Below are 21,088 nucleotides of genomic sequence, written 5' to 3' on the forward strand. Positions count from 1 at the left end.
AGAAGCAGCCCAAGTGTCCACTGATTGATGAATGGATAAAGAATATATGCCATATATATATATGAATGAAATATATATATATGAATGAAATATATATATGAATGAAATATATATATATGAGTGAAATATATATATATATATATATATATGAAACTGGAAGAAGAATGAAACTGGATCATTCCCTTACACCATACACACACACACACACACACACACACACACAATGGGATATTACTCAGTCATAAAAAAGAATGCAATCTTGCCATTTGCAATGACATGGATGGAGCTAGAGTATAATGCTAAGTGAAATAAGTCAGAGAAAGACAAATACCATATGATTTCACTCATATGTGGAATTTAAGAAACAAAACAAATGGACAAAGGCAAAAAGAAGAAAAAAGAGAGAGAGACAAACCAAGAAACAGACTCTTAACTATGGAAAACAAATTGATGATTACCAGAGGGAGGTGGGTGAAGGGGATGGATAAACAGGAGATGAGGATTAAGGACAGCATTTGTCATGATGAGCACCAGGTGATTAAAATAAAAACTAAAAAAAATTCCATGTGCCATATCATATTCAATGAAAACTATCCTGTTGTAATTTAAAATGAGCCACCTGGTTATCATGTAAAAGCTCCTAATAGTCAAGGAGAATTTTAACTGTCTTGTTTTAATTTTTTCAGAGATTATTCAAATATTACTTATGTAATTTAAAACCTTTTGGGTAATGCTGAGAAGAAAACGTTATCAACTTCTGTGTACAAAATGATAAGCTCCATCACCTCTAGTTGTTACCTATTAGTCAGTCTGCAAAAAAAAAAAAAAAATGTAGAAAAAGATCCAGGGCAAGAGAGAGCTAAAAAAGCAAAGAGTCCTCGTTAATAAGAATAAAAATAAAAACCAATATAATAAAATTAGGCGATCCTCGTAAGAAAGCAGAAGATGGTTGGATCAGAAGAAAGTACGGGACAAACAGGCGAGATGAGCAGCGTTGTTAATATCCTGCTTTACTTCCCCCCATGCTCAAGTGTGTATGTGGTCGAATTTTTCTCTGTGTAGGACAGTCAGTTTAATCCAGGCAGCTGACATTTTTCTCTTTGGGGTCTGGAGGAAGTACTGTGGATTTAGAATGGATCGCAAAATCTGAAATTACATTACCATTCACTTTCTTCAGTTCTCTCTATAAAATATAAAGTGCATGCACATCAACTGAACTTTTCAGTTGCTTTTGTCCACAGAATTTCTCAGGGTGAAGAAGTAAGTTTTCCAAAACCCAAGGGTCTTGGCTGGGGATGAGGTAAGAAGCACCTCTCTCACAGTCCTGCCTTGGCGGTACCGTGGCTGCTCCATTGAGCGTCCATTCTGCCCTGTGTCCTTTACATTCTGCATCATCCACAGGGGAATCAATCAGACCAACTCAATCTATTTATTATACTTTGTGTGTGATTTAATTTAGTCAGTGACTCTAGTCAGTTAACATTGATTTTGCAGGCATCCGGAATTTTTGCTCTGAAAATATAAGCAAAGACTGTATTAGAAGATCCAGACTGCATACCACACTGTCACAAATCTTAAGAACCCTAAATTCATCTCGGGAGATAGGGATTCGATACCTGAGAGGAACAAGAGACTGACAGTCTTAACATTATGTAGACTACACAAAGAGATGACTTATAAATCCAAAGTGTAGTTGTTACTATTAACGAAAATTAATACTTTGTTATGGTGTGACTTATGCTTCCTCTCTTTCTCTGAACCCAGTGTGTCAAGGGGTACAGTAGAAAAGCCCTGAACTAGGAATGAATGTGGAGACTAGTTCTTCCTACCTGATACTGTCACAGTCATTAACGAGTTTTGGAAACTTGTGCAGTAATTTACTTTTAGGGGGCTTAAATTTCCTCAATATTTGCTTAGGCTAATATAGGGTCAAAATACATAAACGTATATAAGCACAGCTCTGTCTTTGTAGGATAGAACCCGTGGCATTAATATTAAATCAGGGGCCACTTGCCCATTGAGAAACAGGGAAAACAAACAGGAAAAAACTGCAAGACTTTGACTTAGATTCAATTAGGATTCTCAAGTGAGTTAGAAACAAATATAAATAATGTAAAAATATTAATGAGATATTTTACATTCTTTTTTCCATACTAAATCTTTGAAACCAGTTGTGTATTTTACATTTAAAGCACAACTCGATTCGGAGTGGCCACGTTTTAAGTACTCAACACCCACACGGGGTTGGTGGCCACCAAAGTGGGTGGCACAGGCCTACAGTTACAAAATTTCTCAGTGAGTCTTAGTGGACACAATCAATAGTCTGTGTGTGTCCATTTTTAAGACAATTCTTTAATTAGATAGCTGTTAAACTATCTAAAAAAAATCTTGACCCAGGTAAAAGAGATTATTAATGGAATTGCATTTGTCAAAAAAAAAAAAGGAAAGAAATGAAAATTACCATACAATTTAAAGATACATTATATCAATACATTAAGTTTTATACACTTTATACAATTACTGCTTTAAATTTATGTAAAATTACCAATGTTATGTTCATTATAGATATTGCTCCCTTCAATTAAATAATAGGAAGATCTAGAATTAAAACTTTAAAACTTGAAAAATAAATACAACTACAAATCAAGATTCCAGCAGTTCTAACATCTCCACTGAGTCCCAACTAAGTAACTAGAGAAGCCACAGGAGAAGTGACATCAGTGCGGATGTGGGTGAGATCTCTGTGACCCGCTGTTGTTCACGTGTCTGTTTTATGGAATTGTATAGGAGAGATTTAATAACCACCCAAGACAGAGCACAATGATTTTTGATGAGGGTTTGACAGTTCCAAGTATATAAATATGCTGACAGTCATTATCATGTACCTCCAGACATGGTCCTGGTATAGACGGGAAGATCTTTGGCTGCTCGCCTAAGAACTTCCTGATGGGCTTCTCCTCTTGGCTCTCTCTCCAACAATTCTTTCTCTGCATAAGAGAGATGGAACTGTGGAAGGAAATTAAATTTCAGTCAGTGTTCTCAAGAAATAGCACACTGGTCTACTACACCTACACAAAGGTATATATAAAATATTAATGGTATCTATCATATAGATTCAGAGTGGTAATAGAGTTTGAATCTGGGCAAGTCTGTTAATTCACTGGAGCATTAGCTGATGCATCTAGAAAAAGGGAGTAATTAATAATTCCTACTTCCTCAGATGTTTGTGAAACTCAAGAGGAATAGAGTACGTAAAACTGTTTTATCAACTGTACAGTTCTACCCCAGTATTAGTTATATTAATAAATGAAATGGCAAAATAAACAAATCTGGCTCAATGGATACATTTTTCAACTTAATATTATTAGGAATAAAAATAGAAACAAACCCATCAAGCCTGTTTTCTCATCTAAGTGAATTTTAACTTAGGGATAATCATTACATGAACTCTTTAGCACTCCAGAGAACTAATCATGCATTTTACTTCTTAAACTGCCAATGTGGCCTACCCAATTAAAAAATACATATTTGAGAAAAATCAAATTGGTTTGGGCTACATACACACACACACACACAATCACAAAAAACAGTTTTAAAAGTCTGTATAAGGGGATCCCTCCTACATTGTTGGTGGGAATGCAAGTTGGTACAGCCACTCTGGAAAACAGTGTGGAGGTCCCTTAAAAAGTTAAAAATTGAGCTACCCTATGATCCAGCTACTGCACTACTGGGTATTTACCCCAAAGATACAGACATAGTGAAGAGAATGGCCATATGCACCCCAGTGTTCATAGCAGCATTGTCCACAATAGCTAAATCGTGGAAGGAACCGAGATGCCCTTCAACAGATGACTGGATTAAGAAGATGTGGTCCATATATACAATGGAATATTACTCAGCCATCAGAAAGAACGAGTTCTCAACATTTGCTGCAACATGGACGGCACTGGAGGAGATAATGCTAAGTGAAATAAGTCAAGCAGAGAAAGACAATTATCATATGGTTTCTCTCATCTATGGAACATAAGAACTAGGAAGATCGGTAGGAGAAGAAAGGTAAAGAAAGAGGGAGTAATCAGAAGGGGGAATGAAGCATGAGAGACTATGGACTCTGAGAAACAAACTGAGGGCTTCAGAGGGGAGGGGGTGGGGGAATGGGATAGGCCGGTGATGGGTAGTAAGGAGGGCACGTATTGCATGGTGCACTGGGTGTTATACGCAACTAATGAATCATCAAATTTTACATCAAAAAAAATAAAAATAAAAAAAAATAATAAAAGTCTGTATAAAAAAGTATAAATGTGTTCCAGGAGACACGTACAAGGATATTCACAGCATCAACGTTTGAAATGTAAAAATTAAACACAACCTAAATGTCCATCAAAAGGATAACAGATAAATAAATTGGAATATGATATATCCACATAATTGAATACTGTATTACACTGAACAATTAATGAACTACAGCTGTTTGCAACAGAGAATCTCAACATACTGCTGAACAACAGACCATTTTATAGAACATATATAGAAGGATTCCATTTATGTAAAATTTTAAAACCAGAAAGCTATACTCTATATTATATGTATATATATACATATAATAAAATTATAAGGAAAAACAAAAGAATGATTAACACAAAAGTTCAGGAAAGTAGTTACTGCTCGAGGAATGCACGGAAATGCAATATGAAAGTACACAGGAAATACCAAAAATATAAATAATATTTTCAATAATACTTGGGTGACTTTAGGGCTTTTCATTGTATTATTCTTTCAATGTGCATTACATATACTTTTTTTGTACGTATATTTCACAATTTAAGTTTTTAAAAAGTGATCTAATTATGTCAACGAAGGAAAGAAATGCAATTTCTTGAAAATGAGGTCATGATGTTTGAGCCTAAATCTTTCTCTTTTGGAGAAATAAAAATTAAAAATCTTTGTTTAGAGGTTGACAATTCTATTGAGGTTATTTTAAAAAGAAAAACAAATCTCCAGTTTTCAAATGCAGATAATTTCTAAGTTATCAAAACATTCCCATATGCATGACACTCACTTTAAAATTTCAGACCCATTAAGGTAAAGAAAATAAGTTTTCTCTAAGTATAAATTTACATAACACAAATTATTCTAAATTAGTATATCAAATTTACTGGCATTAAACTAGTAGGTATGTTATAGTTAAATCTTTAAGAGTTTCTAAGGTAACAAAAAAAGTATTCTCCACATTAAATATTCTTTCTGTTATACAGCCACAGCATCTGCTTTCCTATTAATTTCGTAGTGTTTCAAAATTACACTTCAACCAGTCCTTTCTCAAATGAATACAAATAACAAATAAATGAAGGTCACATTTATGAAGGCATAGTGCATTCTTTTAATCAGCTGCTCTTCACTTGCTTGCTACCTAAAATCTCAGTTTTAAAAAAATGAGTAACAGAACTGAAAGACTGAGTCCTCAGATGTTTAATGCTTTTATTAATAAATAAACAACACCCTGCATCAGGTCCAGAAAGCCAAACACAGGTTGGTAGAATTATTACTCGTATAATATGGATGTCCAAATATCTAATTCTACCTTGGAATGCACCAAATATACAGTCCTTTCCCCCAGAACACTTTAATGTGCAAAGGTATGTCATAGATTTGAAGAAAGATGATATCTGTAGAGATCTGAAAGAATGGAAGATCTCCTAGGGTGGAAAAGAGAACGTCCCTGACCTACCACCAACCTGCAGGGTATGGCAGTCCTCTGGCCAATTAATGCATGCTCTTTTGTATTGTTTAAATAGTTCTATCAACTTTAAAAGTTTAGATTTATAGAAAATTTGAGAAAATATTACATGGCTCCCATATATCTTCTTACCAAATTGCCCACATTATTAAACAACACACATTAGTACATTAGTGTATATTTACCACAATTAGTGAATAAATACTGATAATTATTAACAAAAGTCTATAGTTTATTCAGATTTCTTTAGTTTTCTTTAGTTTCTACTGAATATCTTTTTCTGTTCCAGAATCCTATCCAGTATACCACAGTACATTTATTTGTCCTATCTCCTTAAGTTCCTCTTAGCTGTGACAGTTTTTCAGATTTTCCTTGTTTTTGTTAACCTTGACAGTCTTGAATATTCTGGTCACCTATTTTATAAGATGCTTATCTATTAAAATTTGTCTGATGTTTTTCTCATGACTGGTCTGAGATGAATTGTCAGGGGGATGAAGACCACAGAGGTCAAGTGCCATTCTCATCACATCCCACCAAGGGGATATGCTATCCACATCGCCTATCAGTGCTGACATGAACCTTGGTCACCTGGTTGAGGCAGTGTTTGTCAGGTTTCTCCACTCTAAAGTTCCTCATGATTTTCCCTTTTCCATCCTGTACTCTTTGAAAGAAATTCACCACACGCGGCCTATGTCTAGGGAGTAGGGATTTATTCTTGCCCTTCTTGAAGGCAGAGCATCCACATAAATTATTTGAAATTCTTCTATAAAAGACATTTTTCTCCCCATTCATTCCTTTATTCACTTATTTATATCAGTAGACTCATAGATTATTTATTTTATACTTTGGGTTATAATCCAATACTATTTTATTTATTTTACTGCTCAGATTGTTCTAGCTTTGGTCATGGGGAGTTTTCAATTGGCTCCTGCATCCCTGGGACATGCCACCATCAGCCTACAGATGGTCCCCAACTTACAATGGTTCAATGTTTTTTTTGACTTTACAATGGTGTGAAAGTGATACATGTTCACCAGAAACCATACTTCAAAGTCTGAATTTATATTTTCTCCCAGGCTAGTGATATTCAGTAATGATCCTCTCTCATGACGCGGGGTGATGGCAGCAAGCCACAGCTTCCGCCAGCCACACGATCACAAGAGCAAACAACCGATATACTTAACAACCATGTTGTCCGCATACAACCACTGTTCTTCACTTTCACTACAGTATTCAATAAATTAAACAATTTATTATAAAATAGGCTTTGTGTTTATGATTTTGCCTAAATGTAGGCTAACGTAAGTGTTCTGAATGTGTCTGAGGTCGGCTAGGCTAAGCTATCATGCTCAATGGGTTAGATGGATTAAACGCATTTTTAACTTACTATATTTTCAACTTATAATGGGTTCATCTGGACATAACCCCATTATAAGTCGAGAAAATGCTCTATTTTGGTTTATTTTATTTACTTTTGAGCACTACCTTACTTTTCATCACTATAAGATGCTCTGGTTCATCTTTTTTAATTTTAATTTTTATTTAAGCATAATTAACATACAATGTTACATTAGTTTCAGGTGTACAACATATAGATTCAACAATTCTATACATTAGTCCGTGCTCACCATGTTAAGTGTTGTCACCATCTGTCACCACACATTATTAAAATACTATTGACTATATTCCCTATGCCATAATTTTCATGTCTGCGATTTATTTATTTTATAACTGAAGTTTCTACCTCTTACTCCCCTTTATCTATTTCACCCCCCCCCACACTCTTATTTCCTGCCCTAGTTCTAGAATCAGCCATTTCTCCAAGGATTCCTCCATCCTTACCTAGAAAACGGTATTAGAAACCAAGATCTGAAATCAAACTGAGTTTTCAGGTTAAAGAAGAGTATAATTTTAAGAGGATATCCAAATTAAGAAAAAAACCTGAAATCTAATAACAAGTAGAAAACTCACAGAATTGTATTTTCTGCTAGTGTTTTTCACATAGGACAAAAAAGAACATATAATCTCATCAACATCTAAAATGTACAAATTAAAACATAGAACAGTTCTGCCCGTTAAACTGGCAACCAGTGGCTTTCTTAATGACAACATGTAATGCCAAAGTTCTGATAAAATTGTTGGCACTGTAACTTGTTACCATTCTCTTTTCAAACAATTTGGCAAGTAACTGAAATTTCTTTGATCGAGTAATTTGACTTTTGAGAATTTATATTAAGGAAATAATCCAAAATATAGGTAAAAAGTGTGTATAAAACATGTACAAACATGTTAAAATTATTTATAATACAAAAAGTTGGGATCAGCCTAAAATTCCAAGTTGGGATGTGATAGAGCAAATTTTTACATATTTCATTTACATTTTATGCCATTATTAAAAATGACAAAAAACAAATGATGGACTATTATGTGGGAAAAAAACTAGAATATGTGCATGTTGACTACAACTAGGAAAAATAACTCGAAAGAAATTCAGCATGTAAACTGGCTATATTAGCATGGAGTGGTTTTTTTTCCCTTTCTCTTTTTGTTTAGTCTCCATTTTCAAAGTATAATTTAGTATGGTTATCTTACTTTCATGGGAGAAAAATCTTATAAATTGAAAAACTATTAGCAATTTAAAAATTTTGTTATATAAAAAGGTAAATTTTAGTTTCAGATTTCTTAGAATTCTCTCAATAGTAACAAGAACATATTAACATTATTTTCTTATATAACCTCTTCTCCTGCTACTTTAGTCCCATTTTTTCTAAGATTTTTAGCAGCTAAGAGCAGTCTATGGTCAATTTAAGTCAAGGACCCCTCATTTTGCAATGGGAGGGTCTCTGGTTGCTGACCAATTAAAAGATTAGGGCGAGATCTTGCATTTTATTAATGGAGTAACTCAAGATTCTTAGCCAGCAAAGTCAGGGCTTTTTCTTTCATAATAATGGTCTCCAAATTCTTCTGATCATGGACCCATCAGTAAAAAAATAATTTCAGACTGATATGCATACTTATTTATATATTTATTATTAGCTGTTATATATGAAACCTTATATATGAAACTTTATATATATTTTATACTTTATATATATTTCACATATTTCTATAAATTTCTATGCCTTATATACATAACTTAATTAAAAAAAAAAGAAACACTAAAAACATTAAATTAAAAAAAAAAGAAACACTAAAAATGGAAGAACTGCTACTTTTTCCCAAATGATGTCCTGGCTGCACCTCCCCACACACACACCCCACTGTGGTATCCACTTTCCATACCAGAGCACAGTAAACTGGCAAGAGTGTGGACTTGATGGTCTGAACAACTTCACTTTGAATGCTAGCTCTGCCACACACTAGCTTTAGATGCCCTGAGATAATTAGCTAACATTCAGAGCCTACTGCTCCATTTGTAAAGCGGTAATAAATAGTATCTCTCTTACACAGTTGTAGGAATAAAATAAAGCATATGGTTTTGTTTTGTTTTTTTTTTTTGTAGAAAAATCACCAACAAAGCCTGCTACCGGTGTAAATCAGTCCTCAATCTCAACCGTTCCCTCAATACTGTGTTATTTCTTCCATGTTTTACATTTTACTTTCCTATCTCTCCAACCACTATTTCAAACGTCTGCTCTCTCCAGCCTCGGTCAACCTCCCTCTCTCCCATTTGCAGCCAATGATCTCACATATACTTTTAGGGAGAAATTAGAAGTTACTTCAACCTCTGTCAAAGCTATAAGGACAAACCTGCATCTCACATAACTAACATATAACTTTTACTCTCTGTCCACTCATTTAGCAAATACTTATTGAGTACCTTTTATGGGTCAGATACTGCTCTAGGTACTGGCGATGGGTCAGTGAACATAACAGATAAAGTTAATGCCATTGCAGAGCTTACATTCTAAGAATAATATAAAAAATGAATATGGCATGAGTTATCAAATGCTATGCTATGGAGAAAAATAGAGCAAGGTTAAGCTTTATAGGGAATTCCCGGGATAGGAGTTTACCATTTTATACAGAGTGGTCATGGAACGCCTCAAAGATAAGGAAGGTATCATTTGAGCAGAGACATAGAGATACGAAGTAAGTAATGGACATGGTCACGCAGTTATCTGTGGAAAGAATGTTGCAGGTCAAGGCTTCGAGACCCCCGAAACATGCATATTGACCTATGGGCAAGGAGACGAGAATGTGACTAAGGCAGCATTGAAGAGAGTCAGAGAGGTGGTGTCAGGGCAGGGCATGTGCAGCCTTTTAAGCTACAGTTGATAATTGTGTTTTTACTCTGAGCGAGTTTGGATATTAAAGGAAAGTTCTGAGCAAAAGAATGATATGATCTGTCTTATGGTTTGAAAGGATCCCCAGATACTATGTTGAAAATACACAGAATAGGGAAACTGGTTGAAAGGGCTGTCAGACGTAGAGCGGAAGAGTTAAAGTTGATTTTAGACCTCCAGCTTCGGGGTAAAGGAAGAAATTTTGCAGGGCTCTGGGAAGGGAATGTAGACAAGACTGTAAATAGTGAAACCCCATGGGAGACTACAATGTCTCAGATAAAAGAGACAACTGAGACCCTGAATTAGGGTAATGGTATGAAAAAAAAAGAAGAAAGAAAAAAAGAGGGGGGTGTTGGAACCAAAAAAGAAAAATTAGGAAGTAAAAACATCAGCAGGATTTGGATGTTGGGGGAAGGGGCAAGGAAGTGGGAGAATTCCAGCCAAGGCTGCCAAGCTTCCAGAAGGCTGGAATGTCCAGAAGGATGAGCTGATGGCAGTGGTATTAACCAGTATAAGAAACAGATGAGTCACGGTTTGGGGAAGGGGGGGGGTGACTTCAGCTTTTGATGTGCTGTATCTGAGGTGTCAGTGGATTAAAGAGCTATGTTTGGCAGGGAAATTTATAAGTTTGCAACGGGAGAGGTCAGAGCTGGAAATAGATTTGGGAATTGTCAATACACAAGTCATAGGTAAAGCACCAGAGAGGACGAGATCACCTCCGACTGGAGTCTGCGTTCTTCTTCATACCTACAACTAAGATCAGATGGAGGTAAGAAAGATAATAGGAAAGAAGTAAACAGGGCAAGAGGGAGGGAAGAAAAGGTAGGAAAAAAATTAGTAGAGAGTAGAAGGAAAAAAGGCTACATGTAAAATATTTTAGGCCAAGCATACCACTAACTCTCTGCAAATATCTGTGGTTTTATTTTTAATATCCTTTCCCAGGTCATATAGCATATTTATTGGCCTTTTTGACCACAGCTGCATTTTAAACAGATTACCTCAGGGAACAATTTGCAGTGATGCCTAGACCTTTCTTTTTTCTTTTCTTTTCTTTTTTTTTTAAACTTGGCCAACTAAAACTCTACCATTATTACTGGAACAAAGTTTATTTCAATTCAACAAACATGTACTGGCCTAAGTGCCAACAATACAGAAATGAGTAAGACAGTCCTTTGCTCTAAGAACTTTTAACCAGAATGAAAGACTCAGAAACAAATAACTTAGAATGATCTTTTTGAAGTGTAAATTTGACCATATCACTCTACTTAAAACCTTCTGTAGCCCAGAATGCTATTCTCCTCTCCCCCAGTATCCACAATTTCCTTCTGACATGGTTAATTAATATGGCTAACATGGTCACTGTGAATAAAAATTACATTCCCAACCTTCTGCACAAAGAAATGTGGCCATATAACTAAGTTCTAAAGTAAGTAGAAAGTGTCCTAAAGTAAGTTGCTGGCAATAGCAACTTCTAGAAAGTATCCTTAAAGGGAAGGACATTTACTTTGACTCCTCTATCCTACTTCCTCTGACCTGCTGTCTGGAAGGTAGACATGATGGCTGGAACTGGAGCATCCATCTTAGGCCAAGAGGTTATGTTGGAAATGGTGGCTATACATGTCGGAACAAGAAGCTGCGGACTAGCTATAGACTTTGAATGTAAGAGAAGATGAGTTACATTGTTATTTTATTGTTGTTTCTGGTGCTTGACAGCCAACTAATCTACTGTTAGTATGATAATTGATAATTATAATATAGCAATGTCTATCTTCGGCTCTATCTATATATATCTATCCATCCACCCTGATGTCTGACTCTAAAGTAGAAATGGAACACACAACAGATTTAACATCAGATATATAATACCCAGCGCAAGTGAAAATTTAAGTATTTACCAACAGACACATTAATATAAACAAATCAGTACACTCACTAAGTTCGAAACATTAACAAAAAGACATAAAATTCATTCTTCAGACATCAGTATTACTGACTTCCAACTTTAGGATAACTCTGTTAATATTTTAACTTACTTCTTTTGAAGGATTCATTGGTAATGTAAAGATAGTTTTCCAATATGACCAGACAAACATTGCAAAAAGTAGATGATAAGCAATCAGGCACACAACTGAAATGAGAAGAACATAACTATCATTATAATATACAAATACAAACTGAAATCATAATAGTCACAAAAGATCTACTTGTTCTAAATTAACCAAATTCTTTAATAATGTAATTATTTAATATCCCATGAAAGGAAAGCTTTCATCTGTAAGCAGGCCCATCTATTGGCCAAATGGCTAACAGGAACTTTTCCTAAATTTTAAAAGTAGGCAGCTATGCCTGCAACTTTAAATAATAAACACACAATTAAACAAATGTTAAAACATTCAGGCTTTAAGAACCTTACTTCACTGACAAAGGATAGCAAAAGCAGTTCCTATTTGGGAAGATCTTTGCTAATTTTGCTTAGCTGTGGTCAAATCTGTTGGCCCTGATTGTTTAATGACTACATATTTAAACAGAGACCATCTGGATGAAAAGAGATTTCCTCCAACAGGAGTTCAAGTGTCTTGTTTATCACATGGGATAATTGTTAAGAAAAGCATACTTTTTTCAGGCAATGTATATAAATACACTTTGTATGGTGTTTTAGTCTTGAAATACTGTACTATGCAAATATAAAATATTAATTTTGTATACTGTGACTGATCAATTCTGGATAATACATTAATATATATATTAATTCTGTAAGACACAACTGAATAAAATATGCTAATTTAAAATACAGCATGTTTGGTATTTTAAAACTGTGTGGCAATTTTTTAAAAAATGATGATACTCTTCATTTATCGTTTATCATCTTTTTAAAGAATGATGATACTCATGGAATCATTTAAAAATTCAGTTATCCATTCACGCACTTAAATTAGTGTGAAATGACTAGAGCTAATGACATTTTCCACAAACAATATGCGTGACTCAGGTATGGGGTAATACTGTGAGTTGAAACCGGAGATTGTTGATATTCCTCTATCTCAAAGCCACAGGAATCTCTGCACAATGGCTGCCGTTTCAAGCGAGAGGTCTTTGCCAAGCGTCTGACAGAATTCAGTCTGGAGACTGAGAGAAGTCTTTAACCCCACCTGGACTGCACATTCTCAAAGTATAATTTATTAGCTCCAACCAAATCTAAATGAATACTGTTTTCTTAATTCTTTTTAAAATCTTATATCTAAAACAATAGTAAAACATATCTTACCTTGTTCTCCAACATTTTCCATGGACACTACAGAAATAAACAGAAAGAAAGAGATAAGTAATAGATTATGACACGGCAAACACAGGGCCTGAAAGAGACGTAGGGCTCTCGAGTATGTTAATAATTTGGCTCTCCTTCAAACCAACGTTCTTTTTTTTTTTTTTTTAAGATTTTCATTTATTTATTTGACAGAGAGAAGACAGCCAGTGAGAGAGGGAATACAAGCAGAGGGAGTGGGAGAGGAAGAAGCAGACTTCCAGAAGAAGAGCCTGATGTGGGGCTCGATCCCAGAACTCTGGGATCATGCCCTGAGCCGAAGGCAGACGCCCAATGACTAAGCCACCCAGGCGCCCCCAAACCAACATTATTTAAATATTTGTTCAACTTTATTTAGAGGAGAGGTGAGCGCTGCGGGAGAGAGGGTGAAGAAGGAAGACTGGTGTCTGCATTCAGCCAGGGCTCTGTTGGCATTTCAGACCAGAATACCACATAGAAACCAAAACCTGTCAGGCCTGCTCCTCGTGGGTCTTAATCCTATATCGATGGTTTCTTAGTCTTCCTTCCAACTCAAGGTTCAGATAAAAGCAGTGTTCTCCAGATCACTGCATTTCCAGAGACATTTATGGCACTTTATAAGTTGGCAAATGCCTAGTCAACTCTCTAGAAAGAATAAAATGTTGTGTCCATGACACACACTCTTCTTGCCAAATTTCTCTAAGTATAATTCTTATGCCCAATGATGAATAGCTCCCTACTGTACAATGAGAGAGGCAGGTAATGCCTGAGAAAGTGCCATCCCTTCGGGGCTGTTGTAAACATCCCAAGGTAGATGAGGACCCTAGATTAGGGACCACAGAGCTGAAACAAGCTGGGACAAGACACTGTGTTGAGTGATGATCCAGACAGTTTTCCTACCTTCTGTAGTACCTACTTGTTCTATTTCCCATGTGGTATTCCTCCTTTTGTACTAAAGTCTTTTTTGGAAGTTTTGGTCTGTCTCAAAGTTGGAAGTTGGAATAAGCAAAAATATGGTATTTCCTGGAATATGATTTCATTGCTTTAAGAAGCACTGGACCCAGAGGGTAATGCTGTGAGAGATTTGTAAGATTACTTGATCCAAAAAATGTCCTTCCTAAAGAGAGCTCCTGAATGTCAGTTTAGGCGTTTCTAGAAGCAACAGGAGCCCATAGGTTTGGAGTACTGTCCATTCCATTACTGGATTGCTCTAAAGAATTATTATAGGATTATAGGTTGCTGAAATTAGCCTCTCTGTGGCTTCTACCTATGGTATCTAGGCTTCCAATCTGTAGCAATAAACAGAAAATCTAAATGACAGAACTTTACATAAAGTTATTTGTGTCTCCCTTAAATGTTCTCTTTTAGTCCAAATAATATATGTCGTCCAGATCTCTCACCAACCTTGATGCGACTCCTTTCAATGTTCCCTAGGCTTTCAATTTCCTTTAGCATTTCTAATACCCATGATGGGACAGATGGGTGATACGGTAAATCAAATGGTAATATGGTAAATACATACCATATTAACATTATGGGTCACAATTTTAGTTTTCACTTCAAAAGTTTATTTTGCCTAATCTTACCTTGGATCAGCCTAACTTCTTTCTGCTCTGCCGCCTACAGTGATATTATTTCACTTTAGAGATTTCTAACTTTCCAATATTCCTGAGTTAACTCTTCCCCAACTGTGCTACAAGCAGGCAACAAAGACTGATTTGTTGAAAGATCCTAAGGAATCACAACACTTTCTTGGCACTTAGGGTGTACAGGAAGAGAGAAAGTGGGGACAGTAAATAATTACCCCCCTCATCAAAGATGTTCCTGTTTGCCAAGAGCAAAATGATAGCATTTAAGGATTACATCTTCGAATCCGGAACGATCACAGACATGGCAAAGCTGGTAGACTGGGTTGCCAGTTGTGTTCTCCAGCTGCCCTGTCCACCTATCAGTCTCCTCCCTCATTACTTATTCCTCTAAGAAACGGAATGGCGCGTCAGAAAAAGGCTGAATGGTCAGTTATTAGTTCAGAATTGATAAGAGTGAGACTTTCTATTGAAGTATTTAAGAAACTCTGGGGGGGGGGAGCACCTGGGTGGCTCAGGTCATGACTGGGATGGAGCCCCTCATCTGGCTCCAAGCTCAGTGGGGAGTCAGCTTGTCCCTCTGCCCCTCCCCCCATGCTCATATACACACACTCTCTCTCAGATAAATAAATAAAATCTTTTTTTTTTCTTTTTTTTAAAAGAAACTCTTGGGTAAAGATAAAACACGTAAAACCTAAGTTTGAAGACTGAGATTATCAGCCAAAGTAATAACCCCTAATATACAAAAGGATGACAAACTGCTTCTTGATTCAAACCTCACTTGAACAAATATCCTTAAAAGTATGTATATATGTATGTGTTTATATATGTGTGTGTATATATATAAAATAAAGGAAGAGAGGAAGTGGGGATAGTAAATTATTATGTATAGAGAGAGAGACACACACCCTCCCTTATCTCTTTGGCATGGATTATCAGGCAATCATTTAATACAGGAGTCAGTAAACTACAGTCCTGTTCCAAATACAGCCAGCCACCTATTTCTGTAGATAAGTTTTTACTGGAACACAGACACACCCACTCATTTACGTGGCTATTTTTGTGTTAACAATGGCAGTGCTGGGTAGGTGGACAGGACAGTATGGCCTGTATTGCCTACAAGATTTACTACCTGGTCCTCTACAGAAAAAGTTTTCAAACATTTGTGTATTAGTCAGAGTTCTCCAGAGAAACAGAACCAACACACACACACACACACACACACACACACACACACACACACAGAGAGAGACAGAGAGAGAGAGAGAGAGAGAGAGACAGAGACAGAGAAGGGGGGAAGTGATTGATCTTAAGGAACTGGCTTACAGGATTGTCGGGGACGACAAGTCTGAAATTTGCAAAGCCGGTTGCAAGCGGAAAACCCACTAAAGAGTTAACGTTGCAATCCTGGGTCCAAGATAACAAAAAGGCAGAAATTCTTCAGGAACCCCTGGGTGGCTCAGGCCAAGGTTAAGCGTCTGCCTTTGCCTCAGGTCATGATCCCAGGACTGTCCTGGGATCCAGCTCCTGGTCAGGCTCCTTGCTGAGCAGGGAGCCTGCTTTTACCTCGGCTTTTGCCCCTCCCCCGCCTTGTGTGGGCTCTCGTGCCATCTCTCTCTCTCTCTCTCTCTCTCTCTCTCTCAATCCCTGGAAGTAAGTAAATAAAATATTAAAAAATACATACATACATACATACTTTCTTCAGGGGACCTCAATCTTTTCTCTTAAGGTCTTCAACTGATTGGATGAGGCTGGCCCACATTATGGCTTTACTCAATGTTTATTGGTTTAAATGTTAACCACATCTAAAAAATACCTTCACAGCAACATCTAGACTGTGGTTAAACTAAACAACTGGCCATCACAGACTACTCAGCTTGACATAAAATTCATCATCAAACCCTGAATTTATAATTGAGTTTTATTCTGGAAATCTACCAAGAAGATACCTGTTGATCTTTTACATCAGTTCTCAACCGAAGGTTACTATTTATTATATATTTATTACTTATTATAAATCAATAAATCAGAACTAGAGCTAGCAACTTAACTACAGTACATCTTTATGCATCTGCTGGAGGGAAACCAATAATAAAATCCCTTATCTCTTAAAATCTGACTACAAATAATCCCACCCAAATTAAGTTTATTTATACACCCATATGATTATTTAGGATGCTATCAAGCCTATTCTCTATAAGCAGCTCTAAAAATATTAGAGCAGATTTAGTCTTGATTGATTTAAATTCAATCTGGATCTAAAGCAGGGCATCATCTCAAAGATCATTCTAGTCTTACATTTTTAGCGACTGATTTTTAAAAATTTGGCTTTGGTGATTATACATTAAGAGTTGGTTGTCAAAAATTGTATCTGTTGATAAGAAGCAGCTCAGTAAACTGCTGGTAACTTAAATCTAGTTCAATTTTTAGTCATAAGTACATCCCAAATCCAAAACTTCAGATACTAAAATACACCCTCATAGTAGAAAAAACAAAGTACTTTCCCCTCTTAAATTAGCAAAGAACAGTTACGTAATTGTTACTAGAACAATTTGGTTTTTAGGTACTTCCACTGCATATGCGTATTGCTGCGATCTTTCTATTTCTTAGTCTGGATTTTCTTTTTCTTGCCTTCAAATTCAAACTCTCTTTTTTGGAGGAATAACTTACCTACACTGCATGTACACAGTAACTTTTCTATATAAATCCACAATGCTATTTCCAAATTCAGTTTGACGCAGATCCATCTTAACCCCATATATGCAGTCTGATGATGAAGAACGCCAAGAATAAACATTTGGTTCTAATGAATGAATTATAAGGACAATTTTATAGCCCAGCTTTATTTATTTTTTTTGGGCTTATCTTTAACTCCTTCACTGAAAAACATTCACTAACTACACTATGCTTATACTATTGAGGATAAAATGGCAAATATGATTCCATCCCTGTGCTCAAAAAGCTTAAAGCGTATGAGATCATCTTAATTCGAAGTTAAAACTAACGAAAAACAAGAACACGGTTATTAAGGCATTTTCAATTAAGCAATCAAAGCAGCTCAGATTCGGAAGATTAAAACAAAAAGAGTAGTAGCAGAACAAATATGTTTTAATATCTCCCATCCTAACAAAGTCTCACCTCTGACCTCATGTCTGGCTGCTATCCCATTTTTCTGGCCTCTTCACGGGAAAACTGATTTTAACAATCTTCCAAATGCACTGTCTCTAGCCCCTCCAGCTTCCTCTTCCTCCCTCAACCAAGTCCAGCTGGCCTTTCACCCCAGATTCCACTGCTATTACTCTCCTTTAAGGTCACCAAAGCCCTCCCTTACCGCTCATTCTCCACACTCAAGTGACTCTAACAGAATTAATAATGCTCTTTTTGAAATAGTTTGTCGAATTGACAGTGAATTCTCCAACTAAAGTGGCCTGTGCGACCGCCTTGAAGTAGGATCCTTTGTCCTTTCAGCTACTTTCCGAGAAGCTGTGGCTCATTTTTCAGGTATTATAGATCAAAATTTGGACGGTAGGAGGTACATGACAAATCATTCCCGTGAATACTCTAGTGACATTGCTGCCAGTCCATTTCAAAGACAGACTTAAGAAAATACATTATTCAGATCAATATGTCCAGCTGAACTCCAACTGTATTCTTTTCTTCCTAAGAAACGCTTTTAATTAATTTTCTTTATAACAGATCTACTTATATTTTTAAGTCTTTATCAAACTGTGTTTTCCTTCATTATTCTCATATGTCATTGTAATTTTATTGACAACTGCGGTCCCTCCTCCCTTCCTCACTAACCTCATCTCATGACACTCCCTTTCTTGTGCAGGATGTTTCTGCCACTCCAGGCTGCCTTGCTTCTTTTTTTTTTTTTTTAAGCTTTATTTATTTATTTTAGAGGGAGAGAAGGAGAGGGAGAGAGTGAGCATGCATGGGGGTGGGGGAGGGGGAGAGGGAGAGAATCTTCAAGCAGACTCACCGTTGAACTCAGAGTCTGACTTGAGGCTCCATCCCATGACCCTGACCGAGATCATGACCTGAGCCAAAACCAAGAGTCAGATGCTTCACCAACGGAGCCACTCAGGCGACCCCAGGCTGTCTTGCTTCTTGAACGTGCTAACATTGTCCCCTGTCTAGATCCTTTGCACTTGCATTTAACTGGGTGGTAGGAGACCTGGACTCTGGTCCAGTCCTCCCAATATGTGTGACCTTGATCATGACATTCGGCTGTTCTGTACTTTGATTTTATTGTTTAAAGAAAAATTTGTACTTTATCTTGACAGTTCCTCTGGCTCTAAAATTATCCACAGTCCTACTCAGATGTATTCTGAAAAATCACTGACTTTTAAAAACCAAGGACAAAAGTCACTCTCCAAATAAATCTATCAGTGGATTTATAGGAATAGTTTTGTCAAGGGCAGAGTGGTAGCTTCAAGATAGAAGCCGAGAGTAAGGATAAGGCTTCATAATGAAGAACTTCCCAACACATGGCTTCCAATTGGACTCCAGACTAACATCCCAATAGCCCTAACCACAAACATCATGCCAGGCAATCTACATTCCTCACTGGATCCTCATACAGTTCCTCAAAAACTCATTTTATAATAAGAAAGCCATGATCTCTTTTAAAATGTAAACTGATAGCATCATCTCATTAAAAACCCTCCCATGGCTTTGCACTGAATTTATAATAAAGTCCAATCTCCTTACTTAGGTCTCCGGGGTCAAACATGATCTGGATCCTACGTACCTCTCCAAGATCACTTCTCGTCACTCATCCTCTTGCTCACTAAGCTGCATACAGGCCGGCCTTCTGTTTCGAGAACATAACTAAACCTCAGTTTCTTTACGCTGTCTGAAAAGCTCTTCCCCAGCTCCAATCTTGGCTAGCTCTTTACCATCTCTCCAGCTGCAGTTTCAAAGTCAGTTTTGCACAGAGGCTCTTAGGTGCAGTTCACCCCTGCAATCATTACAATACACTGTTTCTTTCTTAGCACTTAGCACAATCTGCAATTATTTTCATTTGTTTCTTTTCCATGTTCCTCCCTGGTTTGAGTCCTGGCTCCGCGGGGACGAGGTTTTATCTTGGCCAAGTTACTTAGCCTCTCTGAGCCTTATCTCAATATTTATCCCATTGGGCTGTTTTGTGAATTAAACTAGGTAACGTTAAGTGAAAGCCCCTAGAATAGAACCTGACACTAAATATCAGGGATTCAATAAATATTAGCTGAATATGGAACATAAATATCACAAAAGAGGGAAGTGTTAGGAGTTCCCCAAAGTTTGGTGTTAACTGTGTTATAAACAATCTGGAGAAAGAAGTACGTGGTGCATTTTTAGCTTGCAGGAATGCTACAATTTGCTGGAGAGTGCAATGCGAAGTTGAAGGGAATAAATTTCTGGAAGACTTTTTGAGTGTGAATAAGCAAAAAAAAATGCAGGTGAATTACAACGTGGGCAAATTAATATAAGAAAAACTAAACAAGTGATTTTTTTAAACAAGTGATTTTTTAAACTATATTTTCTTTCCCTACCCCTTCCAGAGCTCCTTTCCTCACAATTCCTCCCCACCTGCATCTCCCCACCCCCATCCCCCATGGCCAGTCGAGGTTCTGATAAAGCCTGACACGCACCAGATTCTCACTATGAGGAGCTGTGTCATTGTGGGGAAAAGTCAGACTTCCCAGGTGGTTTGATGCATTCCCCCTGCCTCTAACTCAAAATTTATATCTAACAAACTACACTGAGCCAAACTACGTGCTGGAAATGATCAAACAATCATGCAAGATGGTTGAGGAATCACCGGAGAACTTTTCCTGAAGAAATGCCCAACGCAACCTCAAATACAAAAATGAACCACAGTAAGTCAGACAATTTTAACCAAGATACAGGAAGTCTCTTATGTAAGAACAGGTTATGGTCCAAAAGATTATGCAAGGCATTTGTCATCTGGGTGCTTAGTCCTCCATACTGGCTGCCAAAAGCTTTTCTGATGCATAACCCACCTGAATAATCGAAAAATTATAAGTTGGCAATGTTATAAAAATTAGCTATTCTGTGAAGGGAAGGCTTTTGAGTTTGCCACATCCATACTCCTCTCCTCTCCACAGCAGGCCCTCACACCTGTTTTTGGCCACGACCCCCTGAATTTGTCAGCTTGAGAAAGCACCACACTGAGTGGCTTAAACACCAG

The 21,088-nt window shown here is 36.8% G+C and overlaps 1 protein-coding gene across 1 annotated transcript in view; it reads right to left on the minus strand.

The window, feature by feature from the left end:
- The window catches only part of ZDHHC2 (zDHHC palmitoyltransferase 2), a 68,215-nt gene that overhangs the window by 30,812 nt on the left and 16,315 nt on the right, over positions 1-21,088 (minus strand). The window contains exons 2-4 of the mRNA XM_045779372.2: positions 13,289-13,315; positions 12,057-12,151; positions 2,886-3,006 (exon numbers count right to left, since the gene is read on the minus strand). Of these exons, the coding sequence (XP_045635328.1) occupies positions 2,886-3,006; positions 12,057-12,151; positions 13,289-13,315 (243 nt within the window). The remainder of the gene's footprint in view (positions 1-2,885; positions 3,007-12,056; positions 12,152-13,288; positions 13,316-21,088) is intronic.

The sequence above is a fragment of the Ursus americanus genome, chromosome 27, assembly GCF_024610735.1.
Source record: "Ursus americanus isolate L20-20 chromosome 27, mUrsAme1.1.p, whole genome shotgun sequence".
Taxonomy (NCBI): domain Eukaryota; kingdom Metazoa; phylum Chordata; class Mammalia; order Carnivora; family Ursidae; genus Ursus; species Ursus americanus.